The 19,064-nt window shown below is 35.6% G+C and overlaps 2 protein-coding genes across 3 annotated transcripts; one reads left to right on the top strand and one right to left on the bottom strand.

Moving 5' to 3' along the window:
* Nucleotides 1–1,335: 1,335 nt before the first annotated feature.
* Nucleotides 1,336–13,488, top strand: LOC112769386 (serine/threonine-protein kinase EDR1). 2 transcript variants are annotated; one of them, XM_025813899.3, is made up of 17 exons: nt 1,336–1,751; nt 4,069–4,455; nt 4,624–4,827; nt 5,264–5,452; nt 6,066–6,310; nt 6,888–6,995; nt 7,217–7,306; nt 8,079–8,174; nt 9,806–9,904; nt 10,458–10,563; nt 11,179–11,434; nt 11,962–12,085; nt 12,174–12,193; nt 12,365–12,521; nt 12,673–12,961; nt 13,080–13,152; nt 13,235–13,488. In XM_025813899.3, the coding sequence occupies exons 2-17, from the start codon at nt 4,207–4,209 to the stop codon at nt 13,315–13,317; spliced, it is 2,388 nt and encodes a 795-aa protein (XP_025669684.1). In that variant the 5' UTR covers nt 1,336–1,751; nt 4,069–4,206; the 3' UTR covers nt 13,318–13,488. The 2 variants fall into 2 exon arrangements, with proteins under 2 accessions (XP_025669684.1, XP_025669685.1); XM_025813900.3 differs by lacking the exon at nt 8,079–8,174.
* Nucleotides 13,489–13,573: 85 nt separating this feature from the next.
* Nucleotides 13,574–16,886, bottom strand: LOC112769388 (F-box protein MAX2 homolog A). The gene has a single exon (XM_025813902.3). It carries the CDS (start codon nt 15,916–15,918, stop codon nt 13,759–13,761), a length of 2,160 nt encoding a protein of 719 aa, XP_025669687.1. The 5' UTR covers nt 15,919–16,886; the 3' UTR covers nt 13,574–13,758.
* Between the last annotated feature and the right edge of the window lie 2,178 nt (nt 16,887–19,064).

Here is a 19,064-nt window from a genome sequence, read left to right as displayed (position 1 = left end):
AGTCAATATAGTTAAACAAAATATTAAATAAATTGATAATTAAATAAAATAATAATTAATTATAATATTTTTAAAAATTATTAATCAAAATACATAAAGCAAAAATTAATGTAAATTAAGACAAAATTAATTTATTTTTTTTCAATCAAATTAAATAATTAATGTGATTATTAGTTATAGTTAATATGATCAAATAATTTTAATCAATAATTTGATATTTATCTTAATTAAATCAATAAGTGATTAATTAATTAATGCATTTAAATAAATTAAATAAAATAAATCAAGAAATACATTACACGTTATCTATATTATTAATTGAAAAGAAAATCGATTTTAATAGTATATATAATAGATATGATTAACTACATACATTAGACTCATAAAAAGTCATCAACAAATTAAAGCTTTCTTAACAAATTTCCCCACTTATGTGATTCGGATTCAAAATATTTTATTAAAGAGTAAAGTATCGTTTTTGTCCCCAACGTTTGCCGTAAATCCTATTTGTGTCTCTAACGTTTAAATCGTCCTATTTGTATCTCTAATGTTTATAAAAGTGATTCAATGTTATCCTGCCATCAATTACACATCATGAGCGCTTTAGTTTGAGTTTTAAAAATTTCTTCTTGAAGTTAGAAAACAAATGTTTGGGATAGAATCAATGATCTACTCCGAAAAATAGCTCATCAAATGTTGAAACTAATTCCTACAACATTTACATAATTCACTTTTTTAGGGACATAATTGAATCTAAATACAAATTATGGGTATAATATTAAAATCGAACACATCCAAATGAGACCTAATTGAGAATGAATACATTCAAGTGAGAATAATTGAAAAATATAATCTAATTTGTTAGTATAATTGATAGTAGGATAACATTGAATCACTTTTATAAACGTTAAGGATACAAATATGACGATTTAAACGTTAGGGACACAAATAGGACTTACCCCAAACGTTGGAAACAAAAACAATACTTTACTCTTTATTAAAACAAAGGAGAATTTATCACTTATTTAATTCCAGCTATTTGTAAATATTCATTTTATCTTATAAGTAAAATTAATATTTTTCTATTTTTGGATGAGTTACTAGACTAATATAAAATGCTATCCAATTCAAATATTGTTGACCCTAATTTAATCTTAAAAATTAATTTAAGAGGTGAAAAATACTTGACATTTAAAAGTTATATTTATAATACATAACATTAGTAAATACTAATCAAATGCAATAATAATGGTGAAAAAAGGAAAAAGGAATTAAAGAAGTAAAAGAAAAAAGAAGGTAGTAAAAGTCAGGGTAAGAAAGTGTAAGAGAGGAAGTAGAGAAGGGGAAGATGGTTGTATTAGTTTAGACGCGTAAGAAGGTGTGGATGTTGGTGAGCCAACCCTTTTGCTAGCTGGCTGTCGGGGAGAGGTCCCCAGATCCCTCTCTCCCTGCACGTGACTCACCACCTCCTCTCCCCTCTCTCCCCCCTTCTCCCCCTTCATTCATCACTCTCCCTTCTCTCATCAACACCCCCAACATCATAACCCCATCGCTTTCTCCCCTCTCCCCTCTCCCCCTCTCTTTAATCCATAAACCCATACGACTAACCTCACAACACACAAACCTCTCTCTCTCTCTCTCTCTCTCTCTCTCTCTCCACACGGTGATGATGATTTTGATTCCACTCTCTCTGTAACGGAATTTCAGATTCAAATGCCAGATTCCACCTCCAATCCTCCGATCCAATTGCGGTAAACTCACTCTCTCTTCTCGATTACCGTTTCCTTTCTTTTATTTACATTTCTTTCCTTCGATTTTCCGTTATCCTTTAGCTTCTATCTTAGCATTATCGGTTTCACGTTTCCGCATTGCTTCTTTCCACGTGCTTTCCTACGATCGACTTCGATTTCTGGCTTTCCTCTTGATTTCGAGTCAAAACTCAAAACGAGCTGAGTTCGTACGTTACGTTAATACATATGTAGGTCTACTCCTCTCTCTTTCTTTCTTTTCTGTTTGATCCGAATGCAGTTTTCTAAGTGAATCTGTTTTGTTGTGCTGCTCTCGGTTATGAAAATCGGAATTAGAATCCGTGAAAACGAACTGGCTCAGCTGAACTTTTGAGGTTTTGCAGTGTATATTGAATTGTACAGTGCAGGCATTCTTATATTTGCTTCTGATTTTTCTTTTTCCCTGCTATTTGAGTGTTCGTCATATGAGTAGAGTCTTACATTTAAGTGGATTTTTGTGTCGTTATTTTTAGAAGCTGCTGTGTGGTAAATCACAGTGTTGTTGTGTTTTAGTGGTTTGACTATAGATAAGGATTATGATAAAATACTATGTAGTTGACCACAGTTAGTGCAATGAGATTTCGTTGCCTTTTTTTTGGCAATAATACTGATCGGATTATTCGAATGTCTTATAAAACAAAACAGAAAGAATTATTTGAAACGAAATCTGGAGCTCCCTAAAACACGTTCTAGAAACCACAAACGGGAAGACAATGTAGGGGAATAATGAAAACAATCTATCCTGGGAAGAGAATAGATTAGGATTATCTTGCGCAGGAATAATCAGTTTAGATTGAAAATTCAGGATGAAAAATGAAGTAGTATAGCTCAAAACGGAGATACGTGAGATAAGAGAGCTTTGGTATGTCAAATAATAGTTATTTTTTGGTGACTTTAGCTTGGCTAGAGTTTGCACTTTTATGTGCAACATTTATTATGATGAGGATTGTAAAGAATAATAATGGTACCAATGTTGTTTCATGTGTTGATGCAGTGTTTGATTTTACACTAAAGGATTTCCTTTTTGCTTCAGTGGAGTTTACATACTGATATGCATAATGCATATAGTGTTTCCATATATAAACCATTGTTGGTCACGTGAAGTGCCGAGTTATTGTTTGGCTTAGAATTTGGAGGATAATTTAATAAACTAGTAAAAATCAGAGTTTTTAAAAAAGAGGTACAAAATATGGTAAGTTCCTATGTGGATGCTGGTGCATTTAGAGTTACAATTGAATAAATAACATGACTTGGATGTCTAAACGCTAGAACATTGGACAATGTTATCCTATCATGCACTAAGATAATCCGATTGTATAGATGTTAGCATAATTTGACATCAGTAACCTTTATAGTTCTATCTTAGCACATTACAGTTTAAATTGGTGCATTTGTGTAAATCCCCATAGCATTATGTGCATGGATGTGAACATAAGATGTTTGTCCATTACAAGAATGGTTAAGTTATTTGAATACTTAATGGATGTGCAGTATAACCTTGTCCACTTGTGCATACTGAAGATAAGTTCTGCCATTTATCCTAGTTTTTTGTTTTCCTTGTATTTCTGGAATATGAATCAGTATTCTGCATCATTGATGTACAAGAATGAATCGTAGTGTTTCTTTATGTACAATTTTCATTAATGGGAAATGGATCTCTGTTGGAAATGATATACAGAAGCTCTCAATAGTCAACCTTTTATCATGTGGGTTCTTTCCTTCAGAGAGTGAGGAAAGATTACCCACCCCACATTTAGTATCATCTGGTTTTTGTTGGTTGTAAATGTTAAACTGAGAGATTTACTCTCTTGCATTGTGGATGATTGAGTTAGATTGTCTTTGCCTCCTTATATCTTGTGAGCTCCAAATATGGATTTTTTTTATTAGTGAAAAATGGATGGGTCAAAACCAAACCATTAATCCATTATATGAAAAAAATTGTATTTGAAAAGTTCAGTTCATGCATGGCCCAATTAATAAATACTACCTCCATTAAGAAATAACTGTCCACTTTTGAAATCATACTTTTCCATAAATAATTGAACTTGATGGCTAATGGATCCCTGTATGATTTTGCCACCCTAACAGATTTATAGATGATATATGGGTGGAGTTGAGGAAATTCTAACAAAATTGCAAGCTTCATTTTTGTACATTGATTTTATTGCATGTTAGTTGTACATGCTTTTGATGTGTTATGTGATGATTTTGAAAATTCTATTTCCTTTTGTTTGCAAATGTTGATTTCTCGTTTTCATATTTTGTTATTTGATTCATTTAGGCTGCAGCTTGGTACAATTGAAGCTGCTGAAGTTTATATTTCAATGATTACAAATTAAAAGACTATCTTTAGCTTGATATGTCTCTTATGGGTTAAGAACTGTGGCGAGATGGTTTTAAATTCCAAATATATAAGACCATGGAGGAGACACGAGAAGATGCAGGCCCGTCAGAGCAAGGTCCATCTAATGTTTCATGGTGGCCGTCTGATTTCGTTGAAAAATTTGGATCTGTTTCATTGGGTTCTCAAGAGGAGGCCTTAAACAATAAAGAATCCCCTAGACATTCTGGTAATGATATTTTGTCACCTAAAAATGCATCTCAAGTTCTCTGGAGCACAGGAATTCTACAAGAGCCAATTCCAAATGGATTTTATTCAATCATTCCGGTGAGGATTTATTATGCCATTTTTATTTGGTTATAGTTTTACATTGTTCAATAGTGCTGCTCATCCATGGATCATGACATGCATTATTGTTTCAGTTTTGTGGTGGTACTGTGCTTCTTGTTTCGCTATCTAAATAGTCTTGTTACTAATTAATCTGATCATGTCCAGGACACAAGACTCAGAGAACGTTTTGATAGTATTCCTACCTTGGACGAGCTTCATGCTTTGAGTGGAGAGGGTTTTAGGGTTGATATCATTCTTGTGGATTCAGAAAGAGATAAAAAGCTGTCCATGTTAAAGCAACTGATTGTGGCATTAGTTAAAGGATTAAATTCGAATCCAGCTGCAGTTATTAAGAAGATAGCTGGATTAGTATGTACTTTATTATATCTTGTTGTGTACCTCTCTTTTTGAGTATGAGGATGCCTACTATATGATTGTTGGGCAGTTTTCAACACCTTATAAGTTTTTTCTTTTCCTTTTACACAAATGTATTTTACTGTTTCAGTGTTTATTGCTTCAAATAATGCATTTAACTGATTCTTTTGCCGAACAATTTTCACATGAATTATAGTGCAAAGTTTTCAAGAAACATTTTGATAATTTAAAATTTATATTTGCTAATACTTTTCCTTTTGCTTTTAGCCAGCTGCAACTTTGTTTTGGTGAAACTGGTGCCCAATAATTATTATAAGTGATTAGTCTGATGATTGGATCATTTATTTTTGGCTAATTTTGTTTAGTGGAATAATATTTTGTTTATTTTCTATGTTCTTTCATTTTTACTTTTACCCATATTTCTACACAGGTTACTGATTTTTATAAGAGACCCAATGTGGAAAGTCCAGCAAAAGCTGCACTAGATGAAACCTGCCACTTGTTTGAAAATCGAGGTGTCCAGATGCTTGGGCAAATTAAACATGGTTCATGCCGTCCTCGAGCTATCTTATTCAAAGCATTAGCTGATACTGTAGGTCTTGAAAGTAGGCTTGTGGTGGTGAGCTCCAATATCTCTTGGTGGGCTTGTTTGTTCTCTTCTATACACTTGATTACTAGTTTATGGAGTTGTTAATATAATTCATATGCAACAACAACAACAACAACATTAACAACAACAACAACAACAACAACAAAAACCACAACTACTAGGCTTTTTCCCACTAGATGAGACTGCAACCCATTATTTCCTACCTGTAAACCATGTTTTCAGACAAGCCATTAAATTAAGTCTTGTGAATAACTTTCAATTGGCGTTTTTAATGTTCTCCACCTCTAGCCATTGTGCTGCTCTCCATTCAATTGCTTCTTATGGTATTCTCGCATGTCTAAACTGCCTACAATGAGATTCTACTGTTTTGTCCATGATAGGTGTTATAAGAACTTCAAGTCTAATACAATCATTTCTATCTTGTTAAGTTGTCCACTCAATATAGTTGGTGTGTTTAGAGAAATACTTAATGGCAAATATTCACTATTCCATGTTGTTTGCTAGTTTTTGTGCCTTTCTCCCCTATTGGTATAAGAGGTTAAGGGCTTGCTTTGTTATTTTGTTTTGTTCATAATCATATCTAAATTTTGAAGGATATTTATTGCACTTCATTTTTCATCAGGGCTTGCCAAATGATGGGACTGTTGAATGCATAGACTCATACAAACACATGTCTGTGATTGTTGAATTGAATTCTGTGGAAATGCTGGTTGATCTTATGCGATTTCCGGGCCAATTGTTACCACGATCAACCAAGGCAGTTATTATGACTCATATTTCTGCAGCAGGAGAGAGTGATTCAGCAGAAAATGATTCTTGTGATTCACCATTAGAACCAAACAGTCCCTTATATGGGGTTTCAGAGAGGTTAGATCAAAGTGGATTTGAAAACCGTTGTTACTATTGCTTGGGATTATCTTACTTTTGTTTCCTTTAATTTCATTGAAATTTGATATTGGTGCTCCTCATCTTAATATATGTATAACTTTTTGTTGGAAAAAAATTGATACCATCAAGACTACAGAAAAATAATATAAGATGGGAGGATAACAGATCCTCCTTACAAGTAAAAGAAAAAAAGCCATACATGTGTTAGTTGTAACCATAGTATTGCAATTAAGTTTTCTAATTCTCTTGTTAAATAAACGTTGACACCGCATATTTTTCCTCTGATGTGATATGGTTCCACATCATCTCCCAGCAGCAAAGTCAATGAGGATAACATTGTTGCAAGTTAAAATAGGGGAACTCAAATTGGAGATGTATAGAAAGGGGAGGTTCAAAGTTTGAGAAAGCTTTTTGCTTTATTACTTTTGATTTCTACTTCTTATTATGCCATTGATTGTGAGATACAAAATTTTTAGTCCTCTATTTTTTTTTTACTTGTTCTTCCAGTAAGAGTTGTGAATTTACTGGTGTTGGTTTTCTTGGTCCCCTCTGACAGTGCTGAGAAGGAGGAAAACCTCCAATTTCACAGAAGATTTGAAGCTTCTTCGAATGCATCAGGCCGATCCTTACGTAACATGATGTTACGATCAAACAGTTGTTTGAGGTAATACTTTTGCATTGATCTTGAGATGTTTTGCTTTAGCCTTCTCCAGTTATTCTCAATTGAATTAAAGACGTTCTTCTATTTTATTTTCAGTGTATAGTCTTTTTGTTAATTAGGGTCAACCTTTTTGTATGATTATGTGAAACCTTTTTTTACTAGAGTCTCTAAAAGGTGTACAACACCAACCGTTTCTTGTTGATTGGTTTTGTCAATTCCCTCAGTTTGTCTCATAGTGAACCCAACATTGCAACTGCATTTGGTCGGCGTAGTCGGAGAAAAGCCATTGCTGAACAGAGGACAGCTAGTTCAAGGTTATTCATAATTCCTTTTTTTTTAAGATTGATATGAGTGTGCATATGTTAGGCTTAGACTCACATTTAAGCATTATTATTCATGATCTCAGTTTTTCATGCTTTGTTGTCCCTGCTCCATATAAGCTTTTCAGTTTCAGCATGGTGATGGGCTACAGCATTCTCTCCCTTATAAGGCAGAGATGTAGATGTTGTTAGCTAGACCAAGCTTTGATGAAAATATGAAGATATCAACAATGAAATTGTCATTTATGCAATATGATATAATAGATTAGCTGAGCTTATCATTGATTATTCTTTCAAATTGGGAATTCTTTTATAAAAAGTTAATACGGGCCTGTGATTGTGAAGTTCGCTACTGCTTTATCACAGTTTTCATATTTACCTTTAGTGGTGAGAGTATCTAAATAATCTACATATCTTATGTACCATTCTTAGAATCAATTGCCAATATGTTACCCATATTTTTGTTTCCGACCTGCTAGTTGTGTTTCCAACTGATCTGTGTAGGCAAATGTGTCAAAACAATCTCCAAATTGCACATAATAACTTTGAAATTAAAGAAATTTATGAACTGTCTTTTCTGTGTGTGTCTATTCACTTATAGGTTAGCATATGCGTATTTCTTGCTTTTAATTAGTCTGACTATTTTACTATTTTTATGAATTTAGTGCTAAATTTATCTATACTGTCTCCAAATTACACATACTGAATATGGAATTAAAAATTTATGGTCAGTCATTTTGTGATTCACATATTTCTGGTTTTGCAGTCCAGAACATCCATCATTTCGGGCGCGTGCACGGTCCCTGCTAAGTGGTGATAGGACAGCATTTAGAGATTTTGCTGATGATCAGGCTACATCAAGGTTTGTTGATCCATAGTATTTGCTTATGTTGTATAGTTCCCGGACATAAATGGGAGTTTTTTAAGTATCGAGTAAAATTTTGTGAAGAGTGAAGATTATAACTAAATTTTAGAGTCTGTACATTGCACATAATGTTTGTCTGTCTATTTATTTGTTTGGTTCCCACCCCCTCAATTATAAAAGGGTAATCTTCAATCTTCATTGAAACTGCTCTGCACCATAGCATGACTGGTCATAAATAGTTTAGGAATGAAGGTAATTATAGAGAGTTGCTGGTAGCATTGATTATAAAGATGGTAGAATCTTGTCATAGGTGGATGGATATGTTTGCGAAAGACCTTTAGAAGCTCCAGTTAGAAGAGTACATCAGATGGAGGATAGTCCTGAAGCTACATTTAGGAGACCTAAGGAAATTTCAGAAGAAATTATTAAAAGAAGTTTAAATATATGGGCTAAACTCAGATATGATCTGTAGTAGGGTACTATGGTGCTGATTGATTCATGTAGCTAACTCAGCCTTTTGTGATAAAGCTTGGCGGTGGTTGTATTCCTTGCATGTTTTTGAAATCTCATACTATGTGCAATTAGGGGGCAAGTCCATTTTGTTTTCTTTATTCCCTCCTCATCCCTTTTCTTCACCATATTTTTGTTGCTTTGTCGTGTTTTTGGCATTTGTCTTGTTTGCATAGGAACATTAATAATTATATGTGACTGAATTTTTTGGATTATAGATTTAATGATTTTGCATTTACTTAACTAAAACTGTCTTATGGAAGATATTTAATGTTTCTTTTCCTTTTCAGTAAAATACAGTGATAGTTTAGTTTTTTAAAGTGTTCAAATAGTCCTTATCGAATGACATGCTACTCGAGTTGTGACCAAATACATCAATCATAGATTTGTCTTGAGATTCACTGAAATAAACTAACGACATTTCACTAGTAGTTTCTTTGTATCTGTTTAGCTCCAATAAGACTCAACCCGACATTTGATCTAGTATCCTGACTAAGCTCTTACAGGTTGTCTCCACAAGTAACTAAATCATTAAGACAATATTCTACCATCTTTTAATGGTATTTTCTATATAATCTTTATCTCTAATGTATTTGTTCCTAGTCCTATCTATTATGTCGACTTATCCAGTGCAACACACTCATCCCTGTGACACGTGCATATTTCTTGGTTTTTAGTAGCAACACTCAATCTCATACAACACATATCTTGTCTCTGCACTGCAATTAACCCTTAAGCTCGAGTAATACTTTTTAATTACCAGTATATTGAGGGGAACAAAAAAATAAATAAATAAAGACGTGAAAACACCTGAATTATCAATAGAAGGTGCACTGGACTAGGACTACTGTGATACTTAACCTTTTCTGCCCATAATTTTGTTGTTACTTTGGAGGCATATATTCATTGTCTTGCTGTATATTCTATGATGTAAGTTCATGTTTCCTCAATTTGGAGGTATATTAAATTGGATTTTGTACAAGATTAACTTTTGTTTTTTTATTGTTCCATTTTCTTCTCTTATTCATGAGTCTCTGTTTGCATGGCATGTTGGTTTTTTATTTTTATTTTTATTCTTTTAAAGCTATGATTTATAAGAGAAGTTTATTGGGTCTCAGATCCAGCTATAGGTCAGATGGTGCATCCTCATCAGAACCACGTCGGCCACGAAGAAGAAGCATCAGCATTACACCAGAGATTGGTGATGATATTGTTAGGTTGATTATTATTCTAAAATGCTTGTTATTTACTTAATTCATTGTGAAGTTTGCTGGCACATCGTACCTGCTTTGAAATTCTAGAGTGAATTGTTTGGAAATGCATGATTTTTCAGATGCAGATATTGACCTCCTCATTTTTTTTTCTGCAACAAACTTTTTAGTATGCTTTGAAGGAACAGGTGTGAGGGTAGGTCAGTGTATTAAAGAGGGTCTGTGCTAATTGAGTCTTCATTAACATGTTTTCCCTTTACTTCTACAAAAAATACACAAAAAATTAACCATCATTGGACTAGAATTGTGTGATCGGTTAATCTAACTCAACTTCAAAATGAACTAACTTGACTTGTTATGATGAGAGGTATGATTATTTTCACTGGGTTCTGCTTCTTTTAATTGCTGTTGCATACCATGCATGAGTAATATTTGAGTTGACTAATTTAATATCCCATTGTTTCTAATTTTCGTTATGCATAGCCATTTGTTCTTTGAATTATTTATTTTATTCTGTATTGGCTGAGATGTATGTTGCGTGACAATTCATGATCTGTAGGGCTGTGCGGGCAATGAATGAAACCTTGAAGCAAAAACGGGGGGATGATAATTCATTCTCCCATTCTCGAAACAATCAAATTAATGAAGCAAATCTTCAGCAAAATGTATGTGTGTATTACTTTGGTGACAAAGCAATATGTTTTTATTTAAACATTTGTTTCTCTTTCCTGGCATTTTTGGCATCTAATGAAACAGTTCCTTGGTTTTCCCTGTCTGGAATATCTTTGACCTGTTATTTAGATAGTCCTGATCAAATGTTCATTTCTCGATTGAATGAGATCAATCTTGTCATGTTAAGAATTTTGACTTCTCTGTAGCTGGCAAACTGCATTTTTCACTTCTCTACCCAAAATAATTCTGGACTAGATTCTCCGTTATCTCTTGCATTGTGTTCTTTTAAATAATATTTGAATGTCATGATTTTCTCGTAATCCAGAACATTGTACTCAACTCTTTTATGGATGCCGTTTGTTATTTAGTTGAGATAGGAAAAAGAAAATATAATGGTAAAGGGATGAGTATATAAAGTACCCAAGAAGATTTGGTGGGGCAGCAAATAGGGTTTAATGGGTCTGTGGTCAAATTTTAGTTAGGTTAAGTATGATCTCTTAGGATGAGGCTTAAAGGGTTAAATTATACCTGCTGAGTTGTATGAACTGTATTTGAAAGAATGTGATTCTTGCACCTGATAAGTTACTGTTTATATTCAACTATAACAGGTGTCAAATTTTCATCTTGATGGTCATGTCCATGTAAATTCACAAAAGGCAATGTCATTACCGTCTTCCCCACATGAATATCGAGGTCAGTCTTCTGAGAGAAGTGGGCCATCAAGACGTGACGTGAACCATGAGCTGGAGTCAACTTGGAATAAAGTCCTTGAATCTCCAATGTTCAACAATAAGCCTCTGTTGCCATATGAAGAATGGAATATTAATTTCACAGAATTAACTGTTGGAACTCGTGTAGGGATTGGTAAGTATTCTGTTTCATACTTGCTGAAACTATACAATCTATTATCTGTGTAGTGCAATTCAATGTCATTGTTTTGGCATTTGATAAACGAAATCCAGCTGATGGAATTCTTAGAGAAAGAATCAAAATTAGAGTCTTAGCATACAAGGAATTTACATTCTATCATAATACCTTTGATTTTTAAAGTAAATTCTTGAATAAGATATCACCTCCAACGACAAAGCCATTACCAATAGAAGGGGTCGGCTATATGAATTAAATGATGCCACTGTACTCTTATATATATCATGATTGAAATAAGCCCATTGGTTCATTATGATGTGTGATCTATTACATGAATTGCTTTCAATAATACGTTATCGACATCCAGATTCTTTTGATCTCTGCCTTCATTTTTATTTGTGTAACTGAAATAAAGCAATAGTGGCTTTATTTGGAATTTCGTGAAAATCTACTGTTGTATATAGCAAAGCTCAGTGAAGAAATAGTTGCTTGCTTGGCCATCAATGTAGTTTTTCTTTTTCCAGGGTTTTTTGGGGAAGTCTTCCGTGGCATATGGAATGGCACAGATGTTGCAATCAAGGTTTTCCTGGAGCAAGATTTAACTGCTGAGAACATGGAAGACTTTTGCAATGAGATTTCAATTCTCAGGTTTCTTGCCTTCAATATGCTATTTGTCAATTTTTTTCTGGTGTACCAAACATTTGCTGACTCTGTTTCTCTTTTATTCTGGTTCAAGCCGGCTCCGACATCCTAATGGTATTCTCCAACATCCAAACTAGTTCCTCTTATAGTTATGGCTTTCATCAACTGATCTTGCACATGTCTTCTAGATATGGCAATCAATGCAAGGCAAACTAAATTGTTCTTAAATTGTTTAATGAATCTTATTGCTTGCTGTTATTTATATAGTGGTGAAACTTTGTGCAGTTATCTTATTTCTCGGTGCTTGCACCAAGCCTCCTCATCTGTCAATGGTTACGGAATACATGGAGATGGGATCATTGTATTACTTGATACATTTGAGTGGTCAAAACAAAAAGCTTAGCTGGCGGCGAAGATTAAAGATGTTGCGTGACATATGTAGGCAAGTGTTATCGTGATTTATATCTTCACTATCATTTATGCTAAATATGCATTACACACATCAATTACTGCTTCGTCATCTTCCTATAGATCATATCAAGTTTCATTTATTTGTGTTAACATTGATGTGAACTCATTGGTTATGTGTATAGAGGGTTGATGTGCATTCACCGTATGAAGATTGTTCACCGTGATCTGAAAAGTGCAAACTGTCTAGTGAACAAGCATTGGACCGTCAAGATATGTGATTTTGGGCTTTCAAGAATAATGACAGAATCTCCCATGCAAGATCCCTCATCCGCTGGAACTCCGGAATGGATGGCCCCTGAACTCATCCGAAATGAACCGTTCACCGAAAAATGTGATATCTTTAGCCTTGGGGTGATAATTTGGGAGCTCTGTACCTTGAGCAGACCATGGGAAGGTGTACCACCTGAGAGGGTATATTCAGACGGATGACATACTCATTTTGCATAATGATTGTTTTGTTTCTGGATTGAAAACTTGTGCCCAAAAATTGGAAGCGTTCGTACTGAGACTATTTTTTCTCTGATGACAGGTGGTTTATTCGGTTGCTAACGAGGGTTCTAGATTGGAGATTCCTGAAGGCCCCCTAGGCAGGCTGATTTCAGGTTCGTATGTTACTTTTATATAGAAATCACTTCTTGATCGATGAACTAAAACCTTAAAATATTCTACTTTATTTTGTTACAGACTGTTGGGCAGAGTCACATGAACGGCCAAGTTGTGAGGAGATTCTTTCACGCTTGTTGGACATCGAGTACTCAATGTGCTGATGCAATCTTATGCCTTTTGTACATAGAACACGGGTAGAGGCTTTACAATTGTGTTATCGGCTGAATGTTGTGGATTATTGTGAATTTTGTTTTTTCTTTGTTCTTTTTTGTTACTTTTCCCCCCTTCTCAGAACAGGTGAAAATATGAATGGAAGCTCTTGTTATGTTGTACACCTGTGCTTCAAACTCTCTTTTTTGTTACTTATCCCCCTCTTGCATTTTCCGTGTGCAACGAAAAGAACTAACCCCTTTAAAATTCCCAGAATATAGTAGTTTTTTATTCTCTATAATTGGACACAAGTGTCGCACTGTTACAGATAACAAAAAGGGGGGAAAATAAAAATAGAGGGCGAAGCAAAAGATATAAGCCAAAATCGTGGCATGATCTATGTTAACAACTCTTTTGTTTCTATTTATGGTCACATCACGAAGTATCACAGTTCAATCACTAATTTGGCGCCTATTCAATGCATATTCAAAGCGGCTGCATGAACCAACCCTCATTTCCGTACTCATGTCACTCTCGGGGGCAGGATAATAATCTTCCCTCAGCTGCACGTCCCTGAGATTTGGTATCTTAAGGAAAAAATTCATGAAATGCTCATGAGCGGTACCGTGAATAAATAATTTTCTCAGTGTGTAACATTCTTGCAGCAAGCCTGCAGCTGGGAGGGAGAGACTCCTCTGGTTGACATCTTCATCTTGTGGTGGCCAGTAATCAAGCTCATCCAGACTCAAAGTGCCAATCCCATTCAGGAAGAACCTTTCCCACAGGCTCAAATCCATCTGCCCAGACGGCGCAGTCAGCGCGTAACCTCTTGTGTCACCACAATCCAGCTGCATCTTGGATAAATTAGGATAGCAAGCTAGAATGCTCAAGCCGAATTCAGTCTCGGACGGTTTCGGCTTGCCCCTGCAATCTCCTTCCACCCTTATCCTAATCTCCTCCAAGCTAGGGCAATCCTCCAACCCTGCCATTGGCAATGGCGATAGCATATCACCAACTCCAATCCAAAGCGAGAGATACTTCAGCTTGTCCCAGCTGGTTCCCCAGTAACCATTCCCATTGCTTTGCATTAGGGAATCATCAATCTCAACCTCCTCTGGTGGCGGCGAATAGCTGCACCTCTGCCTCTTATTCTGGCTTGTCCCTTCCGAATCCATGCTTGCAAAGTCCTGACCAAAACACTGCTCGTCCTCCAACTTGTTGAGGTCGAAATTGAGCAAACTCTGGCCAAGGCCATCATCACTTTCCTTCATCCCGTTCCACACACAATCCACATGAAGCCTCTCAATGCGGTCTCTTATGGGCTCCAACGCCCTCAGTGCTGCGAAAGTCTCAAGGTTGAGGCAGCAAGAGACCTTCACATCAACCAAGGTCTTTCTTAGCAAACAAGTCAGAGTCCTCAACCCCTTCTCTGTGATGAGCTTGCAACCCTGCACATGGAACTTCACAAGCCTCGAACACCCTCTACCAATCTCAATCAAACCCATATCATTCAAATCCCCGCAGTTCGCAACACTCAGAGACTGCAATCCTTGACACAAAGCAACCCCATCAAGCTGCGACCCAATAGCCAAGCAAATCCCATGGAACTGCCTCAACCCCAAAGTCCTCAACCTTGGGCACTTGGAATTCAACACTTCCAAAGCAAAACAACTCTCTCGGACATTTTTACAAACGTCTAGCACCAATTCTTCAAGTAATGGCAAACCCGAGAAAAACTCCACCATGGTCGCTCTGCTGATCCTAGCATCCTCGTCACTGAACCCTGAATCATTAGGATTCCCTCGCCGATTCGACAACGACGCGGTATCGCCGAGGTGAAGAAGCGTCAATTTGGGGCAATTAGAAGCTATGGCAGTTAGGGTTTCGTCGCCGACGTAACCAAGGTACCTCGCATCGAACGTGCAAGCCAAGAGAAGGTGCTCTAGATTAGGGCACCACGCCGTGATCTGCTGAATTTCGTGCGATTTGAAACCTTCAGTGAAAGATGTCGTGAGCAGGTTGAGCCGCCGCATCGACGCGGCGGTTATGGGGTTTGCGGCGAGAACCGGAGGGAGGTCCTCCGGCCAATGGTAGAAGGAGGAGAGGTCGAGGGAGGTGAGTGACCGGCAACGGTGAAAGAGGTCGGCGAAGTCAGTACCCGGCTGCGATGCCGGCGGGCGCACGTGCCACCTGACAAGCTTCACGTGGCGGAGGTCAGGCCAAGGGACGAGGAGGAGGAGGTGAAGGGTCACTGGGGAGCGCGCGTAGAGCGTGAGTGAGGTCACGCGCGGGAACGCGTTCCGGAGCTCGATGGCTTGTTGCTGCGGGTCTGATTGGTGGCTGGTGGAGGCGGCGAAGAGCGCGTGGCCCCACGGCGAGACCAGGGAGAGGTCGAGGTCGGTGACGTAGCGGAAGCAAGTTGGGAGGATATGGAGGTCACGCGCGTTGCCTCGGAGCGTGAGGGAGGTGCGCGTGCGGCGTTCTAAGCAGCGGAAGCTCTGGCACACCAGCGACATCGCGTTGCGGGTGCGCGTGTCCGAAACGGCGGAGAACACGTTCGTCAAGATCTCCGGCGGTAAGTGGGTCATCGTCGTTTCGCCGGTTCCGGCCATCGACACAGGTATTATTTTCCTCCTCTAAACTTGTGTATTCTTTTGCCCCCGAACGGAAAGGAATTTTTGTGAAAATTGACGGGGAAAAAAAAGGATTGGATTTTTAAGCTGTATGGGTTAATTGGGCGTGTTGGGTTCTGTTAAAATTCGAAAAATATTGGATTTTTAAGCTGAGTAGGTAATGAGTTTATCATTGTTAGTTTGTGGGTGGCTTTTCTGGCACTTACCCAAGATCCAAATTCAGAGAGAGAAAGGGCAAAGTGGGTGAGATTGGATAGTAGTATATGGTAATGGTACACTATGTAGAAATATACAGGGTTGCTATTAATGGGTACTGGTGTGGTGTAGTTGGCTTTTGTCGGGGCATGGAGACCCACGTGATTACGATTCGTGTATGTGTATGTATGTCTCTGTATACTTCTACTCTTCCAGAGAGGTTGAGATTGAGGACGATGGAGGGTTCAGGGTTGGCTATGGCTATGGGATTTGGTTTGGTTCTCAGCTACTTCAATTTGAATGAAAGCCGCCCATCATCTTTTCTCCCATTTCCCCTTCTTCACAATCAATCAATCATCTGCAGAGGATGATGTGGATGCCTGATTGGCTAATTTCTCTTTCCATGGCGATCAATATAGACAGCAGGTTTAGAATTTAGAATAATGACCCCTTGTTTTGTCTCCTGCGTGTGTGTGTGAGATCCTCACTCATTTCATAAATAACTTAGTATTATTGAACTGAATACTGAACAAAAAAGTAAAAACTATAGATCATGATCTAGAGTAATATTAATTAAATTTTGATATTTGGTTAATGGGATAATAATGAATTTAAGCACTCTGTCTAGCATTATTATAGTATCCAAATTTTGTGGTTGTTAGGGGCTCTGTCTATCAAGCTATTACATTTTCAATAATGATATTTTTTTCTTCTTATCAAACATGATAATTCAATGTGGACTCAAGAATCTAATGCACAGGGAGAGTAATTTTGTTTTTTCGTGTAATAAAAACTTTAACGGAGAAAGGATCGAAAATGTCAAAGTGGCGGGTTGTAAAATTCTTGTATACCCATTACCCAAGCACTTATGTAGAGTGTAGACAACTAATTTTTTTTTTTAAAATATATTAAAAAATATGAGTAAAGTTCATATCAACGCAAAAAAAAAAATTATGTAAAATCAAAAAAATAAATTAGATACGTATAACATAAAATCATAATAAGATTTAAATAAAAAAATTGTTAAATTTAGTATAAATTTTTAAAATTAATTACTTTATTTAAAATTATAATATGTAATAAGAGTTAAATCGAAATTATAACATTCATAATCATATCTCATATCATAAATGTCAGAAATATTTTTTTAATTAAAAATTTTGGCTTTGCATTTCCTATTTCAAATCACTCTTACCGAAAACGCTCCTTTTATATACTTCCCACTTGTTATTCCTTCATAATTAATAACTCCTTATATGTATTGTTTTGCTAGAAGTGTTGTAGAGACTTTCCTTGCTCTTTCATTTTCTCTTTTATCGGAGAGGAAGTAAGTAACACAAGTTTCTCTTGATGCTAAAGAAACTACTTGAGATATTATAAAAGATTTTGTTAACCAGAATGCTAAAAAGTAAAAGACATTAAAATTATTGATGCATCAATATATTAGACACTTGTAATTTTATTCCCTTAAAAAAATTTAATTTGATTCTTTAAAAAACACGTCTACAAAACCTTGATAGAATCATAGTAGCACTTTTCTTTATTTTTTCCCCTTGCATAAAAATTTCTATGAAGGAGAACTAGGTAGGAATGCTAGTAGTTGGAACTTGGAACGGCATTTCTTCCCCGTCCCTTTTTCACAACAATCATGGTAAGTTGGTAACTGTAGATTAAAATCAGCTATAAAAAATAATTATTCGTATAATATATATATTAAAATATACAATATATAAAATAATTAAATAATATATATTTATATATAATTATATAATAATTAATTTAATTGTAAAAGAAATATTTTTATTTTCCGAAATAGTGGGTAACTCAGATCAAGAAGAGATAAGGAAAGAGACTAATAAAGCTCCACGGCTGGCACATGCTTTGTTTTATATTAGTCATAGTCGTATCTGGATAGCAATATGGGCATCATCCACTTTGACTCTAACCTAAACTTATCCTTGAAATCATGGTCAAGTTCATTGTTTCAGTTCACCGTCACCACGGAATGATGGAAAGAAATATTTCACAGATTCCATAAGATTGGACATGTTTTGGAAAGTTGAAAAATTACATTTACTTTAGTAGTTATTCATTTTTATATAATTCATAATAACGTAACTATCTAAAAACATTAGTCCTTAAGTATGTTAGATTTTTAAAAAATGCTTTTATACGATAAAATTGTTATAAAAATGTGCGGGAAGATTATTTATATTATCTAATATTTAAAGTTAGTTTTGCAAAAAATATAACTACTTTGAAATATATAATTATAACTTCTATAGTTATAATCATTAGAAGTTCCAAAAAATAGCTATTGGTCAAGAAAAAATTAAAGAAAATAGTTGTTTTTAATAATCCAAACAAGCTCTTAAAAGCGATACACCGAATAAAGTTACCATATATACCAGGACTTGAATTTATCCCAGCTTATATACTCTGCCTATCTCTACTTGCTCTTTTTTTAAGGGTAATGATTCATACACACTCTTTGGTTTGTTTTATAGATATTTTTTATTTGTAAAAGATGTTAATAACACATTTTACAAAAGTATAAGTGAGGAGGGACCTCATTTTAGTCCATCAAACAATTTTGAAAGATCAATTTAGCCTATTAAACCAAATAATTTTTACCAAGTTAGTCTGAGGGCTCCTAGCTCTCTGTCTTGTGAAAGTTAAGCGATTTTTTTATTTGTATTTTTGAAGCGTGCAGTGTAAGTCTTGGATCCACTCCCATAACTTATTATTGATGGGAGATTGAACTTCTAGACTGTCTATTAGAATAATAAGCGATTTTAATATCTATACCATGAAATTTTAAAGACGTTTTAATTAGTCTATCAATTGAGAGTCTATCCCTTTTAATTAAGTGGACAAGAAAACAAGTTTCATATGAGAATTAAGATTTAAGAAATTAATTAATTAATGTA

Source organism: Arachis hypogaea, chromosome 18 (assembly GCF_003086295.3).
Source record: "Arachis hypogaea cultivar Tifrunner chromosome 18, arahy.Tifrunner.gnm2.J5K5, whole genome shotgun sequence".
Classification (NCBI taxonomy): domain Eukaryota; kingdom Viridiplantae; phylum Streptophyta; class Magnoliopsida; order Fabales; family Fabaceae; genus Arachis; species Arachis hypogaea.
The sequence above is the reverse complement of the archived record's forward strand: the minus strand, read 5'-3'. Positions and strand labels throughout refer to the sequence as shown.

Bases quoted from the DNA above. Each gene is read 5' to 3' on its own strand.
- LOC112769386 (XM_025813899.3), top strand. From the start codon at position 4,207: ATGGAGGAGACACGAGAAGATGCAGGCCCGTCAGAGCAAGGTCCATCT. The intron at 4,828-5,263 runs GTATGTACTTTA...ATTTCTACACAG, and splicing joins TTAAGAAGATAGCTGGATTA to GTTACTGATTTTTATAAGAG. The intron at 6,311-6,887 runs GTTAGATCAAAG...CCCCTCTGACAG, and splicing joins TTATATGGGGTTTCAGAGAG to TGCTGAGAAGGAGGAAAACC.
- LOC112769388 (XM_025813902.3), bottom strand. From the start codon at position 15,918: ATGGCCGGAACCGGCGAAACGACGATGACCCACTTACCGCCGGAGATC.